The 21,665-nt window shown below is 44.3% G+C and overlaps 1 protein-coding gene across 1 annotated transcript; it reads right to left on the bottom strand.

Moving 5' to 3' along the window:
- Positions 1 to 2,058: 2,058 nt before the first annotated feature.
- Positions 2,059 to 2,595, bottom strand: LOC146193371 (uncharacterized). The gene has a single exon (XM_084600089.1). It carries the CDS (start codon positions 2,593 to 2,595, stop codon positions 2,059 to 2,061), a length of 537 nt encoding a protein of 178 aa, XP_084456215.1.
- Between the last annotated feature and the right edge of the window lie 19,070 nt (positions 2,596 to 21,665).

Raw genomic sequence — 21,665 nt, 5'->3', positions numbered from 1 at the left:
ACCATCATTAAAGGCCACGGAGAAGGAAGGTTGGGAGCCGGTCAGGAGAGGAGCAACGCACTGATTGCTCTGCGAGCGTTCGTGGCAGTTGGGAGTTCGCCACCGTCGCTTTCTCGCTCGCAGCAGCGTCGGCAGGCCGTCATAAGTGTGTGCGCGCTCGTCACCCGGGGCGAGTCAGGAGGTCAGGCAATCATCGAGACCGCAAAAATAGCAGCCGATCTCTCTTGCTCTCCCTCGTCACCCGCGAGAGCCGTCCAGTCGGGAGCGGCACTGTCTCAAGAGAACATGCAGACTCTGCACACCACATTGCCCGTGTCTTCACTGGTCGCAGGGAACTGGACGGCTAAGTCACGCACCGTCGTCACGAGTTGCATTTGCATTGAGGCGAACGCTGCGTCCAGGACTTCGCAAGCTTTCCCCTTGAACCTGTCCTCGCTCATACTGTGTCAGGTGATGTTTGTGTCATCGTTGACCGCATGCAATTTTTTTTTTGGCATGGAATTGTTTGAAGAAATAGTGCACGTCGGAGACATTATGACAAGATGAGGATGGTGATGATTCAATCCAGGGGTACTGGAGGTTAGAGGGTGAACGCCACGACGCCCATCCCGCTAGAGTGCAATGGTATAGAGGCGAAGTGTGGTTCCTGTAACTAAAACAAAGGAGATACAAAGGGCAGAAGAGCGACCCGCAAGAGAAGAAAAAGCGAGAAATGGTGCGCAATGGCCACGTGACAATAGTCACAAAAGGTCATCATGGCGCTGTTCGCAACCATCATAATTGCAATTTTTCTTAGAGAAACATGTTTGTGACATCAGGGTCTCTGAATTGCCATGGAGTTTTAACACGAAACTATCACTGCCACCATTGGCTATCACCATTCGTTGTAAGTTTCGTTGCGTTGTTAGCGCTGGACAAAAACGCCGATTTTTTGAAGTATTATTTGCAACAACGTAATTAGTTGAGCTCAACAAATTCCTTTCCATGGACCCAAAGAGAACTGAGTGCTGCAAGGCAGAAATCTGCATCACTATAGCTCGAATGTCGGTTTATGCAATCAATTTCCAAAGCCTCTAAAGCACTCATAGCAGGCTTTACTTCCATAAACTTCGAAAAAATCAACTGCATTCATAGATGATATATATGACGTCATGGTACTCATCTGACAAGTCAGTATGTGAACTGCAGAAACTAGAAACTACACACATTTCATTTTTACCCAAGAAGACAGCACCTCTGAATAATAAACCACCACTACTATGAACTGGTGCATTTTCAATACCTAACAGTGCGTTGAGGACATACAGAAAATAGCTCGAATTTACCAAAACACGTTAGCCAGAAGGACCATTTAGATGCACAAAATTCCATCGCCAGTACACTAGATGCGCATCGAGGGAATGGGACGATGGAATCATGCCGTTTATTCTGAGGTTGAAAAAGCATCACACCTAACGTTGGCACAGCGCAGCCTGTATTCATCTTCGACACGCTTCTGCTTCGAACAATGAGGTCGTCAAGTAGAATGATTTGGGTGACAGTCTAACAGAGCGACATTCTGCTCCGAGTTATTTAATTTTCCCGACTGCCAGTCCATAGATCCTGGATCTACCATCGCAACTTTAGTATACGCTGATCGGAACGCCCAGTTTATATCGCATGAATGTCGCGTGCAATATCGAGCCCTGCGCAGTTCGCCATCAGCGAATAAGCTAGTGGAAGCTTGCCCGTTATGGGCAGCCGTTTTAAGATTCGGACAAATATATGTGCCTTGTTAAGATATTGCGCTGTTAAGAGATAGGAAACAACGCGCGCCCATTTTGAGAATGGCCTCTAGTTGCTACTATCCAGCTTCAGCGGCTCGACAAGAAATTCTGGGAAATATATTAGGTACTAGCTGCTGTATACAGGGAAGCAGTCCATGGATGTTAAAACTGCAAACTAGTTTCGCGTTGCGTCCCTGGCATAGGGCCAAGCATCTTATGCTCACAAGAACGTTTGTTATTGCTACGAGACTATCTCTATGTTTCAATGATCATCGAGTTGGCAAGTGAGTACTCACGGAACAGGCACTTCGACGGGCTTCTTAACGATGATCTCCTTGAAGACGGGCACCTTGACTGGCACTGCGACGGGCCTGGGAACGTGGATGATCTTGTGCACGGGGACCGGCACCAGCTTAGGCACCTTGACGGGCACAGGCACCGGAACCACACGCGGTACCGGCACGTGCTTGTAGATGGGCACCGGCTGGTGCTTGATGACCGGCACCGGCACGCCCACGCTCACGTAGTGCGGCACGGGCACGGGCTTGGGGACTGGGATGTATTTGGCCACAGGCACCAGCTTGGGGATCTTTTTAATGACGGGCACCTTGACTGGCACGGGTACCGCGTGCGGCACGTGGACCACGTGTGGCACGTGGATCACCTTGGGCACCGGGAAAGGCTTGGGCACCGGCACCGGGTGCGGGTATGGGACCACCTTGTGCACCAGCTTGACGATCTCGTCCGGCTTCCAAGGCTGGTGGTAGCCGGCCATCGCCGCGCCCAGCAGGCAGGCCAGCACGCCCAGACACGCGGCTGCGTTCCTCATCTTCTCAGCTCCTGCACGAGACACAGCACCAAGCACGGCTCAGAACGGGGCACCATCATCTGCTGCAAGCTCAGCCACTGGCCGAGACCCCGCGAGGGCCCATGGGCCTGCGCGGGGTTCGAACCGTGGGCTCGCGCCCTCCCCCACCCGGCACCCCCCTTGGCGATCACTTTCGCTTCTTGGTCGTCCCGAGGTGCGTGTGTATATCCAGAGGGGCGCTGAGCGGGCGAATTCCGAGGCGCTTGCTGCGGCCACTCACCGTCGTCTGCGTGGGGATGAAACTGACTGTTTTTGTGTGGGGCGCTGCTGTGGTGCGCGGTCGGCGAGCCAAGACGTGAATGCGCTGTCCGGGCCTTTGCCTTAAGTAGTCCCCCTCTGCGCGCGGCCACTCGGCGCTGACCTACATCGGGATCACTGCTCTAATCCCGATAGGGCAGCCACGGGCGAGGGTACCCCAGTGCGGAGAAGAGAGGAGGCCCCTCGCCCGTCCTCTTCGGCCCCCTCGGCGCATGCGCACCAGGGTCAATCGCCACGAGGGGGGCGAAGACGGAGGTGAGGGGGGTCCTCGCCGGTGAAAATATTTTTGGCCGTACGCGTCAGCAGCCTGCAGCCACGACAGCGGTCCCAATTCCTGGAAGCGCGGTGTCCGCTGGTTGGCTCCAGAAAAGCCGTGGCGAGGAGCCCGCGCCTGACCCAGTTGCCCAACGCTACTGCCTAGCCGCTGTAGCAGCCAGCGTTGTTTCGACCCCTCCTTCCACCTTCTATGTTTCCCCCATCATGAGGTGGGGGGCGTGCTGTGAAAAAGCGCGCGGCGGCGAAAGTCGCTTTCCATCTCAACGGCTTCCGCCGGATCTCGCCGGGCCGGTCGGCCGGGCGGGAGGCGCAGGTAGGGCTGCGGTGCACTGATCCACGCGTTTCCAAGATGGCTACCCTCTCGGAAGCGGTCATCGCGAGGAACTTCCATACCAGACGGTAGCTCCCGTTTGCGCCCGCGCTGCGGCTGCCTGGCCAGTATGTCGCTGGCTAGTCGTAATTTAGCCCTTGCGTCGCTGTAAAAAAAAAAATGGTTAATTTAATTGATCAGCATTACCAATAAAAAACACCCGAAAATTCACATTTATTTTACGAGACTTGCATTTCAAACATAACCGGTGTACAAATGCAAGCCACCTGCATCCTACACGTTTGCATTCACGCCTTACTACATTCTCATTTCTTGTTGCGACGTCATGACTTTGAGGCAAGACAAGTAGTCGACATAGATTGCGGTATTCTTTCATATCACGCGGCCTGCGTCACTTTAGGGCGCCCTTCTTCCTACGAATTTAAAAATAATGTCCTGAGAAAATATTGCAGAGATATTTTCTAAAGAGTGATATTGGTGTTCTACTTATGACATTGAAAAATGCCGTATTATGTCAATGCATAGTCGTGATTTGTGAGAAGTAAATATGGCCATGTGTGCGATGCCTCAGCTCAGTAATAATGATCACTGTTACATGCAATTTATTAATGTATAAATTAGTACTAGTCATGCGATAAAAAAAACCCTTAGGAAATAATGACATATGTCGCATGAGAACCTAACCTGCTTAACTATATTCTCCCCCATTGCGAGCCTTAGCTAAAAATCTGTTTCTTGGTGGGAATTACTTCAGCGAAGCAAACTAAGGTTTCGTTCTATTAGCGAAGCATCAAAAAGTGAGCTAAGTTCGCAATACAAACAATGCAAAAAACATACAACTTTATTACCATAAGTGGTATCTGATGGGAGATAACATTGGAGCAAGACGAATTGACAATGTAATAGGAAATAAAATGTTCCGGTAACGGCACCTAATGTCTGATACAGAAGTGTCTTTTGACACTAGTTACCCTAAAATTCAATCTCAACATCCAAGTGCGTACTGCATACAGACCTTGTGAAGACTTTAATGGTAATGATTAGCACAATTACTGCCGCTTTTGCCAGAGAGTAATAATGCCTATCACTTCTTCAATAAAGCTGGCAATGCACACTTATATATATGACGTATACAATTATTGTGACTACTGCCAAGGTATAAAAATCCGCGTTGGCGGTAACACGTAGCAAGTAACGGCGTTACCGGTAGCGTGTTACGATTTTCGATAACTTAGTAACGTACTCGGAACCATTGCAGGACTGTAACGTGAGCTGTCACGTTACTAGTTACTTATGATTCCAAGTGATTGCTTCTTCAACCCTGCTATCTCAGAAAAAAGAAAAAGCGCAGAGCACCTAAAGGCATGCTGCAAATAACCAAAATGTACAGGGGCTCTCGTAGACCCTCGTTGTGGCTCGCATGCATACCAGAAAACACCTTCCCTTGAAGACACACCTAGCTAAAAGAGAGGGGCAGAATACCCATAAAGCACGAAACACGTGCACGAGCAGAAATTCACAGATTTGCCTGCTGCTCAAATTGAAGAGCTAGTTATGGTTTTTATAAAGTTGTCGCTCCAATACTCTAGAGCTGCTTATAAACTTCGTTTTCAAAATAAATTTGGTTTCAATTTCTACCTGCAACTGTGGCTACATTTCTGGTTATTCAATTCCTAAGCGGACGAGGCTGGCTGTGAACACCCTCGCATAAACAGTTCTATTTTGTGCAGGAATTACACGTTAAGCAAAAAAAACAAACAAACTTGTGAGCTCAAATATATATTTCGAAACTGTGCCATTCAAGTATTTCTTTATCGCTATATAATTTGAGCGTCTATTTTGTCAGTAGAAATGCAACAAGCATTTTGGAACAGCACTTTTCAAAAGTACTGCAAATTTGTTGAGAGTTCAGCAATGCTTTCTTTGTGAGGTTAGAATTAATGATGAAGTGTCATTTTATTTTTAATGTCAGATTCAGAAAATGGCTCCACGCTTCACCATGTGCCACGGAATTAGAAGTTGTCGCATGCAACTGCATAGGCAACACTGTAATATTGATAAGCTCCTGCACGTTTGCGGAAAATTTTCTCGTTAAAACACGACTTCGGGTGAAATTGTTGTTTGGGCTCGAATTTGTATCTTAAATATGAGATTTATAAAGCTGTTGTCATGAGTTCTTGCTGCGAAGGCGCACTTATTGAAATGTATAGACATAGCAGCGGCAAAGTAACGTGCGGTACTTTTTGAAGGTAACTAAGGGCGCTAACGCGTTCCTGCGTTCCTTTTCACTTTAGCGTAACGAGTAACGTATTTATACCTTTTTTTTTTCGGTAACGCCTACTACACTGGTAAAAATACACATTACCGCTGTTACAAAAATTTTAACAGTCCACTATTGTAAACACCACGCAGTTACCGCTTCTAAAATCAAAGAAGTGATTAAATAAGGGTTAAATAATGAAAGCATTTGATATTGAGATCAATATTACCGAAAAATTATTTTCAATTGACTTTTACCCTCCAAATGATGAGCTTAGTCTAGGTGTTTAGACAAAGTGTGCGTTAAAATGCAAGTAACCTAAAATAATAAAGCGATTTTGCTCAATGATAGTTTCATTAAACATTTCTTTATTAGTCCCAGTCTTTGATTTCCGGTGGAAGATATGTTGACAGAATGTGAAATAAGTGAGTGTAGCGAGCATCATCTTTTGTTGGGCTTAGTCTTTTCATACAAAATGATCGGCATCGATCAGTTTTATTGCAAACGCGCGTAATTATAATCACGAAAGTTAAACGTACAAACAAAGGAATGGTTGCACAAAATGACTCTTCTCAAAAGGGCACGTGTTCTGTACGTGTAGTGCTTTTCATCCTGGTACTTTGTCCAAGAAATATTAAGGAAGTGGAGTGCATAGCAAGTTCATGTAATAAGAAAAGAGGACGCCTAAGAAAGGTTGTTATTAATCATACAAAGGCGAAGAAACGTTTTACATAGCAAACGTTATCGAACTGTGCTTAAGAAGTACAAAAATGATGTCGTTTTGCTCAGTACAGTCACCTATGCTGTCAAATATGGGATTGCAGCTCTGATTTTATTTTATGGCTGTGATTTATAATTCGCATTGGTTGATTAGGTACAGCAAATTCACTCCTGAATTTGCACAACTGCGGATAACGGGTGACTTCATTGAAAAAACAAACAAACCAACGTTGATATGAACGTAAAAATAAGTAAACATGTCACTCCATCACATGGTCGGTCGGTCGGTCGGTCTACGTAAGAAAATAGACCAGAACTAACGGAATAATAGTAACGAAAATCTGGGAGAACGCGATACCAGTTTCTTTTATGTTCCCCGAAATAACGCTGTCAAATACCTCGACCAGCCTCCGTATTTCATGTTTGTTTTAGAGGCACAGAAGCCTAACCCACAGGTCCTGGGTAAGCTTTTGGAACCCCACAGTTGGCATCTGCATCCGACAGTGTGAGGGAATAGCGTAGAGTGTAGCACGCGGGGAAGGAGGAATGTTACAGAGGCAGCTCTGTCATCAGCGGATGGTGTGCCTGTTTGCAACAAGGCGCAAGACGCCTCCCACGAAGACATCATGAAATTCACCAAGTTTCTCTTCATCAATTCCGAATACGCTTCTTGACTCTTCTTTGATTGAGGCTTAAACGTCACCGTGATGAATCGCAAATGATGCGCCACCAAAAAGTCATTAGCGGATTTCACACTCGACACCAATGCAGCGCAGTCGACATCATGAGACGTGTAATTATGTGTTGTGTAGAATGCGGTGCGGTTTAAAACCCTCTTTTCAGATTGGCATAAATTTCCTTGTCCACCAAGCAAGCATCATCAGAGAGCTAGAAATTGTGTTCTCATATATGATTTAAGAATGTCAGCGTTAACAACTTATGCTTAATTCAACATAGTGCGGTTTCTAAGTGAGCAAACATGAAAGGCAGTAATGACGTATTTTTCCGTGGCACTCAGAATGTCTGCTTCTATTTTGCATACTCCGCACCATTCAGAATGTCGCGGTAGCAACGCAAACTTGAAGCGTTTCTCTAGATTTTCAGAACTTGAGCTCATTGTCTCAATAGGCGACGTCTGGAATTGACGTTGTGCCATCGTAGATTTCTCTTGCTGCTGAACTTATGTGGTGCAATGCGGGAAGCTTCGCAAAAAGAAAAAAATGAAGAGGGGGGGGGGGGGGGAACGGGAATGTTGAAACAGTCATTACTCTTATTAGGCTTCTCACTAAGTAAACATACGTTCATCTCAAAGCAACCAGCTTTCGTGGTCAGCGTGGTATTTCCATTAAGAAATTTTTTTTTCTGAGGTATTTTTATTTTGTTCAACATAACTTCCATATCAACTTTTTGCTGATTCAAACTTTTTTACTATTCTTGTCCCTTGATGTAACCTGGGCCAAGAGGAGGCACTTCAGAATTTTGGTGCCACCTAATGACTGGTTTTTAATGTGACGCCGTAACCGCCCTGTTTCTCCAATCTGAGGTTTACATACCATCCTTCGAGGATGAACGCACAGTTTTGTCGCTCATGATCCATATAAAGTGGCGCGATATAAGATAGTGAGGAACCGGTCCTCTCTTAAATACACTTCATTAAACCACATGCAGATTTATAACTTTTGCAAACTACAGCATATACACAGAAACCATTATATGACGCCACCAATGATGCTCCGACAATACCCATTCCACAATATATTGATAGTACCAAGAATCCGTCCAAATCGGCAAACATTGTTTGAATTATCAAGTACCAGTTATATTCCATGTGTTAAGCCTTAAAACTGAATTCATTGTCTCTCTGGACGGTTTTAGGAAAATTATCAAGAGGTTCGCATTATCAAGAGGATGGAGCGCATTTGGCAAGCACTCGCAGATTATGACTAGCAGCTTACCGGTATCGCTCAAGAGGAAAGTATACAGCAGTTGCATCTTACCTGTACTCACCTATGGGGCTGAAACGTGGAGGCTAACCAAGAGGGTTCTACTTAAGTTGAGGACAACCCATGGAACGAAAATTGATAGGGGTAACATTAAGAGACAGGAAGCGTGCAGAGTGGGTTAGAGAAATAACTCAAGTTACCGACCTTCTAGTGGAAATTAAGAAGAAGAAATGGACATGGGCAGGACATGTAGTGCGAAGAGAGGATAACCGATGGTCGCTTAGGGTAACAAACTAGATTCCAAGGGAAGGAAAGCGTAGCAGGGGGCGGCAGAAAGTTAGGTGGGCGGATGAGATTAAGAAGTTCGCAGAGGTCAAGTGGATGCAGCTAGCACAGAACCGGGTTAAGTGGAGAAATATGGGAGAGGCCTTCGCCCTGTAGTGAGTATAGTCAGGTTGATGATGTTGATGATGATGATCCAGAGGTATATTTAGAATCTGACCCTCTGTAAACATAAAAATTGTTTAAGGTTTTCTCGTTTTTGGCATATATTTGTTATTTTTACTACATTGTACTGCATGCCATATTTTTAAAGTTTCTCCTCTGTTTAGTCATTAGTAAATATGCAATATCTGTATATTTTGTAATTAGCTATATTTATTTGCCTCGATAGGAAAAGTGTCAATACAGAAGTGTTAGATTCCTCGATAAACGGCTAGCTACGTTGTTTCCATCACACTACGACTTACGTCGCCCTATTGATAGGTCGTCAAAAAATTTGTCACGTGACCAACTATTTTAAATCATTGACCAAGTGCGTACGACCAGCTTCATCGAGAGAGCATGGCCCAGGAAACGGATTTTGCTATTTCGGGTCACGAGGCTTTAAAGCGACGCCGCACTCTCGAGGAAGTTATTTTTATTGCTTCAAGAGTCGTTTTCGGCTGGTAAAATTATCACTTTACGTAAAGGTTACTTTGATGGAAACAAGGTAGCTAACCTATTTTCGAGGGGATCTATAACTTTTGCGCTGACACTTTTTCTCTCAAGTCAATAACTAAAAAAACTAATTCGTTTTACTAATTTTGTTAATGAGAATATACTGGATGTTAGCATAGGCGACTCTGTAAAGCTTTGAATTGGTTTGACTGTGCTAGAGCTAACCATATTTTTGAAAGCCTTGGTCCAATGTAGCTGGGAAACCCGGTAATTTAGTGTGTTTTCTATATAGCTGCCACACTTTCTAATGTAGTGCTTTCCACCTGAGTTTGTGTACATAATATCCCGAATTCTTTGTACTTTTTGCCATATTGTTATCACGTTTGTGTATTTTTGGTATATGTTGTGCACTGCTGCCACTGTTACAAGTGGCGGGACCTCGTCAGGCCAGTTGGCCTTTTGTCTCGGCTGCCTCTTTCTGAAAAAGCAGCATAAACTTCAATCCGTTAATCAATCAATCAATCAATCAATCAATCTACCAACAAGTTTGGGAGCATATTTGAGAATGTTCTGTTTGGTGTTCAAATTCTCAGAGAGGGTCCTGTAAGCAAAGGAAAGGCACTTGAGCCGAAAACAAGATGGAGTTCAAATTGTCAGAGGTGGGATTCGAACACAGGTCTTCCGGTTTTCGAAACGGTCACTCTGCCCATAGACCACGATCGCTTTTTTTCTCTCTTTCTTCCCTGACTTGACATAAGTAAACGAAACTTCCGCGCAGATGAAATAATGTGGTAGTGTCTAGAGAACATAAGCCTGAGTAAGTTTGTCCAAGCGTTTTTACCACAGTATCCATGCCTCGGGACTTTTTCATAGTCTAAGATAATTTATTCACCTGGAACCAACGAACTAACGTGGTCTATGAATCAATAGATCTGTGGGCCACGATAGTTCATTGGTTCTAGCTGTTAAAGGTGGCTGTGCTAAATACACGCTGGGGTATTATGGAGCTGGAGTGGCGTACTTATGCTCTCATGATGCGAAAGGAGGCATTAGATCGTTATAAGAAAAGTGCACACATAAAGCAGAGCGCAAGGGACGTAACGATCTGTTGCATCAACTCTGCTACAGGGAATTTGAGAATAGGGGGACCCTACCGGTTAGGGAAATATAATTGCGGGTAAGAAGGCGCAAGTGCGAAATGCTGCGATGAATGGGATGGTGGTGGGGTAATCACTCTGAGCATGCCGAGTCACACTCCGCTATTAGTCTATTCCCCTGATCGATAGCGCACTCTTATTCTAAAACTTGTTAATCAGGAAATAAGGTGACTCAACCGGTTAAGGGCGAAAATGCGCGCTCGCGGAATGCTGCAATGAATGGGCGATGGACACTTGCATTCCGCTGTTACCCTATTCGCCTAACCGATATGCTCCCCCTTTATAAACCTTCTTAACTTCATATCAGCCAAGCCGGCTACATTTCCGCATGCAGATGCTCTAAACAAAATGAAGTTTGCTTTTCAGAAAATAAAAGTAGCAGCAACACTTTTACCCTATGGGGTAACTTGGAGCTGAAAAGAAAAAGAAAGATAAGAAAATAAATAAAGTTGTGTGATGCCAAGATGTGTCTAGCATTATACGCAAATCTCCGCTAGCACTCATGCTAATCTGCTAATGAAGCTTGAAGCCCGTTTGCAAGTGCGATTGGAGCAGACGATACACGTACTTCCAATTGTATGCCGTCATTTGTAAGTGTAGGTTTCAAAAAAGCCCTGTCGCAGTGGTGCAGTGGCTAAGGTGCCCGACCGCAAAGTACCCGGGTTTTATTCCGACCGCCGACGGCGGCGTTTCGATGGAGGCGAAACGGAGTGGCGTCCGTGTGCGAGTGTGATGTTAATGCAACGTTAAAGTCCTCAACTACGGCACATTTTTCTCTATTCCCACTTTCACTCCCACCTTCCATCCCTCGCATACTGCGCCTTTCAGGTCTCCAAAGAAAAAGTGGGACAGATACTGGTCCAACCTGAATTCAGTAGGACGTATGAATGCGCGATGCAGTTATCTTTAGATATTGTGACAGAAAAAGAAAATAAAAGGCAAAGTATTACATTCCTAAATTCGAGATGTGAAAAGTACAGATATAACATTATTAGCTAAATTAAATAACACCTGATAAATACATACTAAAATGAACAGACCACACAGTAAAAAACTCGAACTTGTACATTCGCGCTTCTGCCTTCACGATGGTGGCCAAACTTTAATATCCAGCAGTACAGGATGGGATCCGCATAGATAGCGCCTGGGGTCCTTGGACACGGGCGACGTGTTCGGCCAGTCGGATTAGACCTAGCTGAATCTCAGGGTGTGAGCTTAACAGTAGAGCCTCTCAAAATTATTCTGTTGTCTCTTGATCTATTTTGTATTGCTGGACTAGTCCATACCTTATCTACGAGATCCGCCCTATCCCCACACAGTTTGCATCGATGTGAGAATTGTTGGACTTATTCGAACCATTGGACAAGGACAGCTTGTTTCAAGTGCTTCTAGACGCTTTCTTTGCTCTTAGTGTCCGCGCGTGGGTGAACCCTACTCTCAGCGGCGAGGTCAAAAATAATAAAGGAGAATCAGGACGTTTGATCTGATTTTAACATTAGCCTCACAGGGCATTAAATCGAAGTTCATATGAATGCTCGGATAATATAGATGAGTTGCGGCAATTAGACGACGCCTACAAAAAGCTGCGTTTCATGAAGTCGGGCTCTATGTTGGTGTCCTACCCACTGGCAGATAGGACACTGAGTCCACCTACACAAAACGTATTTTTTAAACGCCTCTTTTAATTGGCACAGCTCTAAACTCTACAAGCATTGTTTTAATTTAAGTTATGGCCCTGTGTGGCTAATTTTGTTGTTAAAATCAGATAAAACATCCCGGATTTCGACTCCTTTTTTTTATTTCTTGAGCTCGCCGCAAAGAGTACGACTCACCTACGTGTCGAATTCATTTCAGGCAATCGCTTCGCGACTTACCGCTCTGCCATTGGCGGAGAAAAACGCGGAGTTATCTGCTGGGTAGAGTGAGCTTACATCGGGTTTGTTTTCTCGGTGACAAGCTCTCTGAACAAAAAAAGGTGTTCATCGTATCCAAACATAATAACAAAGATTATTTTGTGTGTTCACAGATTACATAATTTTCATTGGCCACCGCAGACTGAGGAGGCTATTTCTTCACGGAAGCAGAAATCAAACTAAGAGCGAGAACGAAATTTTGCAGAACTCTATAGCAATTCTAAGTGCCTTGCGTATATTTCTGTTTGTGCTTCACGGGCTTTTTGAAATGGCAGACAAAAAGACAGCACAGAAAAAAAAACTGTGATAAAAAAAAAACTAGTTGCGTGAAACAATCTGTATATACAAGATCCATGCAGCTGAATGAATAAAGTGATATTCTAAACAATCTTTGCCTCCTCAGACTTACCACACCACGCATTAGAGCATCTAGGACATGTTTATTGTGTAACACATACTCTGTGTCGCCCTAATCTGTATTCAGATGAACGCATAGATTGCATGTTCTCAAAAACCGCTTGCTATATTTCAGCTCCATTTTTTTATATACTAGCCCATGGTTATTGTCTATGTCATCAAATTAATGAAATAAAAATTGGGTGCCTGCTTGATCTTATCGTGCGATATTTTTTCCCACCACTGTCTTGCTCGTTTATGCTCATCCGTGTGCGAGGACTTTCTCCATGAATGCTTAAAGACCTTAAAGGGCCACTGTCCAGGGAAGGCCCTTTTAAGCAAAGGAGCCCAGTGTTTCGATCAGGTACCGGAGATAGTCTGTGCAAAATGCTACAGTGACACGCGCGCCGCAAAGCATCGAAAATGCAATTCAAAGCTCTCCCTACTGAAAAATCCTGTATAAAATTCGTACAGGAAACCGTATACAGGTTTATTGTACAGGATCTGGGATACAGGATTGGGGGCTATTCCAGCAAATTCCTGTACTGCCCTGGAAAGTGCGGAATGAAATCGCGCGGAGCTCTGATACGGGAATGGCCTGTATGGTTGATGACCCTCGTTTCCGGAAAGAAACGCGTCGCCAGCGTGGAAAAAGCATGCAACAATATAAAATAAAACGACTACATTTAAAATAAAATATAAAATTAAAAAAAAATAATAAAAAAATTTGTACCGAATGTGGAATCGAACTTCGGTCCTTATGGTCTTCAGGCGGGCACCTTAACCACTACTCTACAGCCGCTTACGGTTACAGTGGTTATTATTCAGTATATGTAGCTACTTTTGCTCTTTCGTACTTGTATATTTTCCTTGCCAGTAGAATTTGTGGCCGTAATTCACCGATCGCCCTTTATACACGCTGAATATCTTTGCAGGCTATCACGAGGGTTCACAAATGTGGCGTATCTTTATAATGCGTCGCTTTATTGAAGGCAAACCTCGAGATATCATAATTTACTAGTGCTGATGTGTTTTTCATCGTCTACGAACGCTTGTAAGTTTTCCTACATAGAGATATCCGCTGCACTAATACTTGTAATACTGGGCGTTTTAGCTTCACATGCTACCAGCGGAGCATCGATGCCAATGAATACACTTCCGACTGAGCGGTTTCAATATGTAAACATTCGAGAACGCGTCGCGCGGTGTGCGGCTATCTGCGCATCTTTCGATGGTCAGCGATGTTTGTTTATTTTTTCTCGAACAGTTTTTTGTCATCGCTAGCGAAACGATACGTTCGTGCTTCTACTATCGTGTTATAGGCGGCAGATCTTCAGTCGCAGATATGAAGACGCACCGCAAGATCGTACGAGCTGCAGCGACTGTTGTACGCGCAAAAGCGACGCGACGCGCATATATGCTTGCTAGCGCACAGTTCGACGGCTTCGCATTTTCGAGGTATTTGGGAAACGAAGCGCGCCCTTTATATACAGAACAGTTGTATAACATGTTTGGTATCATGCTTATTTAGTGCGCTGGCGTGTCCGGCATGGTCATTCTGGTTGGGCTTCGTCGATCGGCCCGGTTTCTGTTCAGAAGCGAAATACTCTGCCATGTATCAATTCCAGAAATGACGCGTTCGTCCGGTTTCTGGTTAATTGATACAGGCTGAATAATACATAACGCTACTACATTTGAAAAAGAAAAAAAAGAAAAGAAAAAAAAAGAAACAAAGAGAAAATAGAAAAGAAAAAATACACGTGTGATTCGAACTTCGGCCTTTTCAGCCAGCAAGCACGTACTTTAACCACTACACCACGGCAGGACACGTTGATTGTGGTTATATATCTACTTATGTAGTCGAGATTGCTATTTTGTAGTTTGTATTTTGGTAGTGTGTAGAATTTGTAGTCGTAATTGACCGATCGCCCTTTAAACACGCTGCATCTTTTTCCTGGCTAACACGAAGGGTTATCCGTGTCCCGCATCTTTACAATGTATCGCTTTCTTGCAGACAAACCTCCGAATGTCACAATTTACTAGTGCTTATGTGTTTTGTCATCGTCTTCGAACGCATGCAATTTTTGCTACATATAGATATATGCGGTGCACCAACACTTGTAATACTGCTTGTTTTAGCTTCACCTGCTGCCAGCGGAGCCACGACGTCAATGAATTTACTTCTGACCAAGTGTTTTGCCTGCGTAAACACTCGAGGAAGCGACTCCCGATATTCGGCTGACCTGTGCATATTTCGATGGTCAGCGATGCTTAATTTATTCTCGAGCGTATTTTATCCGCGCTAACGAAACGCTACGTTCTTGCTTGCACTTTCGCGTTGAAGGTGGCAGATCTTCAGTCGCAGATTATGAAGATGCAACGCAAGATCGTACAAGCTGCAGCGACTGTTGCACACGCAAAAACAAAACGCGATGCATGCATGTACTTGCTAGCGCACACATCCACGGCTTCATATCTTTCAGGTATGTACGAAACAACGCGTACTCCACATATACAGCCAAGTTTTAATGTATATTATGTATGGTTTCATGCTTATTTAGCGTGAAGGCATATTCCGACGTGGTCATCCTGGCTGAGCTTCACGATCCGCCCGAGTTGTACTGAGAAGCGGAAATACTCTGTCCCGTATCAGTTTCACTCATATCGGATTTGTCCGGTTTCTGTTAAACCGGAATGACCTGTCCTGTATATGAGCTCAATACAGGACTGGTCCGCCCTGTTTCATATTCATGCCGGACTGGGATGTCGTGTATAAGATGCATACGAGAAATGGTCTGCCCTGTATTAACTCGATACCGGACTGGATCGTCAGGAATGAGATTCATACCGGACATGACCTGTCCGATATAAACCCGTTTAAGTTTCATACAGGACTGGTCCGCCCTGTTTCACATCAATACCGGATTGGGATGTCATGTATAAGTTGCATACCGGAAATGGTATGCCCTGTATTAACCCTATACCGGACTGGACCGTCCGGATTGAGATTCATACCGGACATGACCTGTCCGATATAAACCCGTTTAAGCTTCATACAGGCCTGGTCACACCGGTATCAAATTTATACGGGATAATACAGGACCGGTTTAAACCCGTTTGTCGCGATACGGGATTTTTCACTAGGGCTCTCATGCTCTCCTTTGGGAAGCCAGCTTCCCCGTTTCCTGCACTGGCCCGACGGGCCACAGTAATGACGTACGTACCGCGAACGACGTCCATTGGTCCGTCTCGCTGACTGACGGGAGAAGGATGGGTGTCCACCGCTCGCTGCGCGCTTTTCCCTCGCCACGGCCAGACTGAATCCAGCGGCGCGCGCTCCCTCGGCCGTTTTTTTTTTTCGCGCTCGCGGAGTGCCACGCCCCACATCCCGCCAAACGCGGAGGAAAAAGGGGAATTTGTTTTGCGGAGGCTAGACGACCTCGGGTAGGAGAGTGAAAAACCTTTGCGAGGGAACGGAAGGAGAGAAGCATGACAGAATCGGGTGATTGCGGTGGCTGTAACTGCGTTATTAGTTACTCTTTTCAAAAACATTTCGCGGCCTTGCGTTCTAGGGGCGAAGTCTCACAGTCACCGGTGAAGAAAATATTTTCGACCGGAGGGTGGACAGTAGGCCTTTAAGGGGCGGGTGAGATTATAAATGGTAGCACGTGGAAATGTGCGCCGCCGGCACAGGATGGGGTAGGCTTGCAAATAATTTTCCGCCAACAAAAACAGTCATCTCATTTCGCTTAGGTCACTATGAGCATTAATTCATCGATAATTGGTTTTTCAGAGCAAAATGACAAAAGGCCAATGCATTATTGATGGGTAATGAAGCTACCGAGCAATAGATTTGACGAATAACATGTGGCCCTGAAGCAATTGTATCCTTCGCCAAAAAATAATATCGGTCAGTTGGCAACTGTACTGTTTTGCGTACGTAAGATCATTGTGCGACAAATCAACCTGTGGAGACCCTTTATCCCTCCGTTTACCAAGCGTGATAACGTCGAGAAATGGCACCATTGCATCTTTGCTAACCCCATCACAGACGTCTTGGCTTGTTGAACATGCTGAGCAGTCCTGAAAGTTTTCATGCTTTATTGTATAGCCTTAGAGATTTCGATGTTATTTTGCCAGGAAATGCATGCCAAAATAAAAATGTTTTGAAAGCCAGGAAATATTCTTAAGAGAAGTGTATTCAGTTTACAGCGAATAGATAGCTGCTAGATCGATCACGGAATGAAGGCTTTCGGAAAGTGGTCAGTGATATACTCCATTCGGGCATGAGGTTTAAGCTGTGCCAAGAAAAAGGATTGTTCAATATTACAAGTATCCCATTGTGCATTGTTTGTATTGGATTAAGCTTAAATAAATAAGGAATAAAGTTTTCGGACATCTAGAGTAGTTATGTGGTTCATTTATTAGGGCTCAAATCGTTGGCTAGGAAAGCTGGGGACGCTGGGCGATGAGAAAAAATACTTGGTCACTCAGGCCCCCCTTAGCAGTTAAAACTGCAAAAAAAAAAAAAAAAAAAAACATCCTAAAACAAGGGGATTAATGCGTAGCGGGAAATATTGTTTCTGGCGTAGCTTTAAAACACGCCTTTAAATTGCACTATCAACAGCACTCATATTAATGCTTATGGGAGCCCCTGATGTAAAACCGTGGCGGTTTGCTGACAACAGCAATTACAGAATGTGAGTCTGTTAACACTGCTCCCTTGTGCCATAATTTTGCGCGACCGACCATTCCGTCTCCACTACGGGAATATTGTTATTCTCCAAAGCAAAATTCCAAAGTTTCTGCATACAGCTCACTGTTTGTTAATCCTCATTCCTACCCTTTAATAGCACGCGATTTCATACCAAAACTATGCACTTAGCCAGCGCAAAAGGCACTGGCAGGTCGCACTGAAATGTGTGACATTGTGGTGAATTTTAAGAAAGAAGGGCACAGACATTCCTACGTATTTTAATTATCTAGTTTTTGGGTTCTCGTATCTCTTAATGAAGCAGGCATATTTACCGTTTTGCTGCAATCTTATAAAACTACGAAAATTTGGCACTTTCATTCCAGAACACTCAATGCAAAGACAAAAAAAAATGACTTCGAAATCCATTCTGCAGAAGAAAAAAAGATCTTTGGTGCCGTGCCCTCATCCTCTGCCGAGTATGCGCAATGAATAATCTGTCGTTAATGAAGCCTCAAAACAAAGAGGCTCGAAATATGGACTTGCGCACTTGACTAATAAGCGTTGCTTAATAAACTAAATAATAAGGCATAGATCATAATAGCCCAATTACGCAAAAATCCGTCTGGCACTGTGTCTGTAGTTAACGTTTGCAACGAACACCGGTACCCACGAAGATGGCATTGGCTAACGGCGTTACTAAAGGACCTCCCCTTTTTTTACCGAAATCGCGTTCATGTATATTAATTGCCATTCAAAATTGTATATATAATCAGCATGAACAGCCAAATGTTTTCGCTATGTAAGTAATAATTTGTGATGTATTTGTTCGTTATTATGTGTGTCTTGGACACTTTCCTTTGTTCTTAATCATGTACATTTTCTGTTTTGGCCAAAGCATCAGGCTACCGGCCACATGGTGGTGCGGGTCACAGCAAATATACCGAGATTATAAAGTTGAGATTACATGGGAGGGGTTCAGAAGTACGTGTACCGTCGATATATGCAAAGTACTCAGACAAGGATGTCCGCATTCACCGCTGTTTATGATTTATATGAAGAATACGGAAAAGAGTATGCAAGAAAGCAATCTTGGTTTTAATCTCTAGTATAACATAGTCGGAACGGATATAGAGCAAAGGCTTGCAATATTAATGTACGCGGACGGCATTATTCTATTAGTCAGTAGCTTGGAATATTTACAAGCATTGGTCATTACATGTCTATACGAGCGAAATGCAGTCGGCTTTATATACAACGCATTTAGTCGGGTGTAATGGTATTCAACGATGTCACTGATAAAAAGCTTGCAATACAAAGGAGTGAGATACCAAGACTGGCGGAACATAAATACCTCAGGCTGTAGATAAACGAAAGACAGGTGCACATAGAAAAACATGAACAGACCGCCAGGGCGAAGGGACGAAAGAATGCCACGATAATAAAGCGCAGAACGTTATGGGGTATAATAGATATGGAGTACTAAAAGGTATTTGGAAACAAATAATGGTACGTGGACTTACCTTCTGGAACGCGATTTTGTATTAGGCCAGTATGGAAGAAGACAGGGCGGGGAAATAAAGAATATTAAACGAGAAGTAAAGAACAAACGTGCTAATAACTAGAGCAATTCAATGAAAAAGAAGCCGAGCCTTGAGGCCAATGACCTATATATAAAATTCAAAACTTAGATTATGAAGGAGACATTCTGTCACAACTCAAGATGCAGCGGTTTTTTCTTTGAAGCTAAACCAAGATGTCTTCTAGAATGCGAACCTACAAGAGGAAGTTTAAACAAGAAGATTAAACTTGTATTATGTGGAGTCGTTGCTGATGTTTTCTTTGAGTTGTAAAAGTACAGTGAATGGCCTATCACGTTGCTGTGAATAGTATTTATAGCATGACATGAACCTGTAAAAGTATAATGCAATGATAGGAAGGATATCGTATTTATAAATATATCTCTTGTAGGAAAAGATATGACACATTCGCTATTGACAGGACAGCTTTTTTCTGCAGTAAATGCAACCTATGTAGATTTGTTACCCCTACTGTTCCCAAAACCAAGCTTCAGTATTGAATATGAGTTTGTACTAACGCATTGCAGAGCAACATATTTACCCTTACTGGAAAAATACCTCTAAAGTGCGAAAGTATACCTCGAGCTGAGAAATCTTTTGAACAAACGTGTTCGAAGTGCGCATTCCAGGTTAGGTTAGTTGAAAAGATAACTCCTAGCGTTTTTAGGACTATTTAAGACTATTTTGAGAGGGATAGATAATTTCCTCCCCTTCGAGAGGTATAAAAAAATTAAAGCCTGTAGGCTATAATCGGCTTAAAATAATCGACACAATGTTTTAGGCAACGGCGTGCACAACTCGTTCTGGTAAAAGCCACCACCACAGTAGATTCCAGTCAAGAAAAAAAAAAAGTGTCTCATCGGCCTAGAGATTTATACGTCACAACAAATGATCACTTACGGGAGTTTCAAACACCTATTCAGATAAAGCTAACGAATAAGGGGATGCCCTATAATAATCCAAAATTGCTAGAAGGTTCCTCTAGGGGGGAAATTTAGGAAACTAGAAGCAGTTCAATTAGTACATTTGCCCTTGAGCACCAAGTAGATGACCTGGGGCTCGAACCCAGGTCATCTACTTGTGAGGCGGGCATGCAAAGTGCAGGCCATGGAGGGACTATGTTACGATTATTTTTTTTTTGCAGGGTCGTTGTTCCGGGGCGTGTTAAGGCCGACTTCTAAGGGGCGAACTTTCACTGTGAAATTCTCCCGGATAAGATTCAAGCATAGCGCACTGCAGCGAAGCCTTCGTACAATCCTCCAAAGAGCGAATTCCGCTGGCACGGGCCGCCGTCGGGCAGGGCTCGCAATTGAAACACTGTGCTGTCGCAACAACGCGCCCTGTCTACCTGGCGTAAAAGAAACGGCTACAGCATACTACGGAATATGCCCGCGCACAAAGTGACAAAAACCGTAAAGAAGAAGAAAGCAACAGGCTACCTTGTATCGTACCTTGTATGTATGTTTGAGTAGCAGCGCAGCCAGTGCATTGCTTCACGGGTCGCTCTGTTCTTGGCTTTGTCACAAAAGTTTGTTGTTATGTTCGTCGTAAGCTTTTCCTTCCCTTTAGCCTCACAAGACATTTCAGTAGGGCTGTACGTCTCGATTGGTTTTAACGCTGTTGGTGCACACTACTGGGGCAGCAACGGCAGATGAAACCCCGTGACAAGTGACTCGCCTTATAAGGTCGTAAATGGTTCCTCATCGTAACAGCCGCGATAAGAACGATTCTAAGAATTCGATATGACATCAGAAACGTGACCGCTCAGGTCATATGGAACGCTTCTTTTGACGACATTCGCAAAATATGTGTTCGCTACAGAACGAAGAGGACTGGTGGCAGCGGTCATTGTTGGGGGCGGGGCTACAAAAACTTGTTCTTAGCGCTGATTGGCTTAAGGTCAGAGGAAGCTGCAAAGCGGCGGCCGCCGGCCGAAATTGTGTGGCCATGCTAGATTGGGCGCGAACAGGTCTGTTTCGTCGCCGGGCGAAATTCTCGAGTCATTCGAAGGTTTTTCTGTTTTTCGCTCCATGGACGCCGGTCATTAAAAGGCCGTCAACGCGTTGTAGTATGACTGTGTACTGATGTTACAGAAATATAATGCTTAAAATTTTAATAACTTAGACACGAAGTTTAGAAAGTTCGCGGGATAAAAAGATCGCGTTGAAGGCACTATACGCCTCGTGCACCGCCAATAGGAGCACCGCTAATAGCCGTCTAGCGTTCGTTTTCGAAAGTACTTCCGGGATGCGAGTTGTCACTACCCATGCGTCGCTGTGAGAATTGCCGACCTTCTAGGCGGCAATTTTATTTTCAGGTCCTGGTGATATTTTCTACGGTGACCTGAAACATAGAAGTAAGGTACCCCTTTGTGTAGAAGAAAAAACATTGATTGTCTGTAGCCACCTAGGAGAAATTTTTGCGCACACGTGCCGTGCCGGTGGCTCTTGCAAACAAGCGCTAAATGGCCAGTTGGGACATGCGGCATCTGTCTACCAATTACTTCAAAAGAATATTAGCTGTTTTCATTCTCTTCTTTAGTTGCCCTACATTTGCTCTGCAAAG

The sequence above is a fragment of the Amblyomma maculatum genome, chromosome 4, assembly GCF_055883805.1.
Source record: "Amblyomma maculatum isolate TAMU_Amacu chromosome 4, ASM5588380v1, whole genome shotgun sequence".
NCBI lineage: Eukaryota > Metazoa > Arthropoda > Arachnida > Ixodida > Ixodidae > Amblyomma > Amblyomma maculatum.
The sequence above is the reverse complement of the archived record's forward strand: the minus strand, read 5'-3'. Positions and strand labels throughout refer to the sequence as shown.

Excerpts from the sequence above, each read along its gene's own strand:
- LOC146193371 (XM_084600089.1), bottom strand. The coding sequence starts at position 2,595 with ATGAGGAACGCAGCCGCGTGTCTGGGCGTGCTGGCCTGCCTGCTGGGC.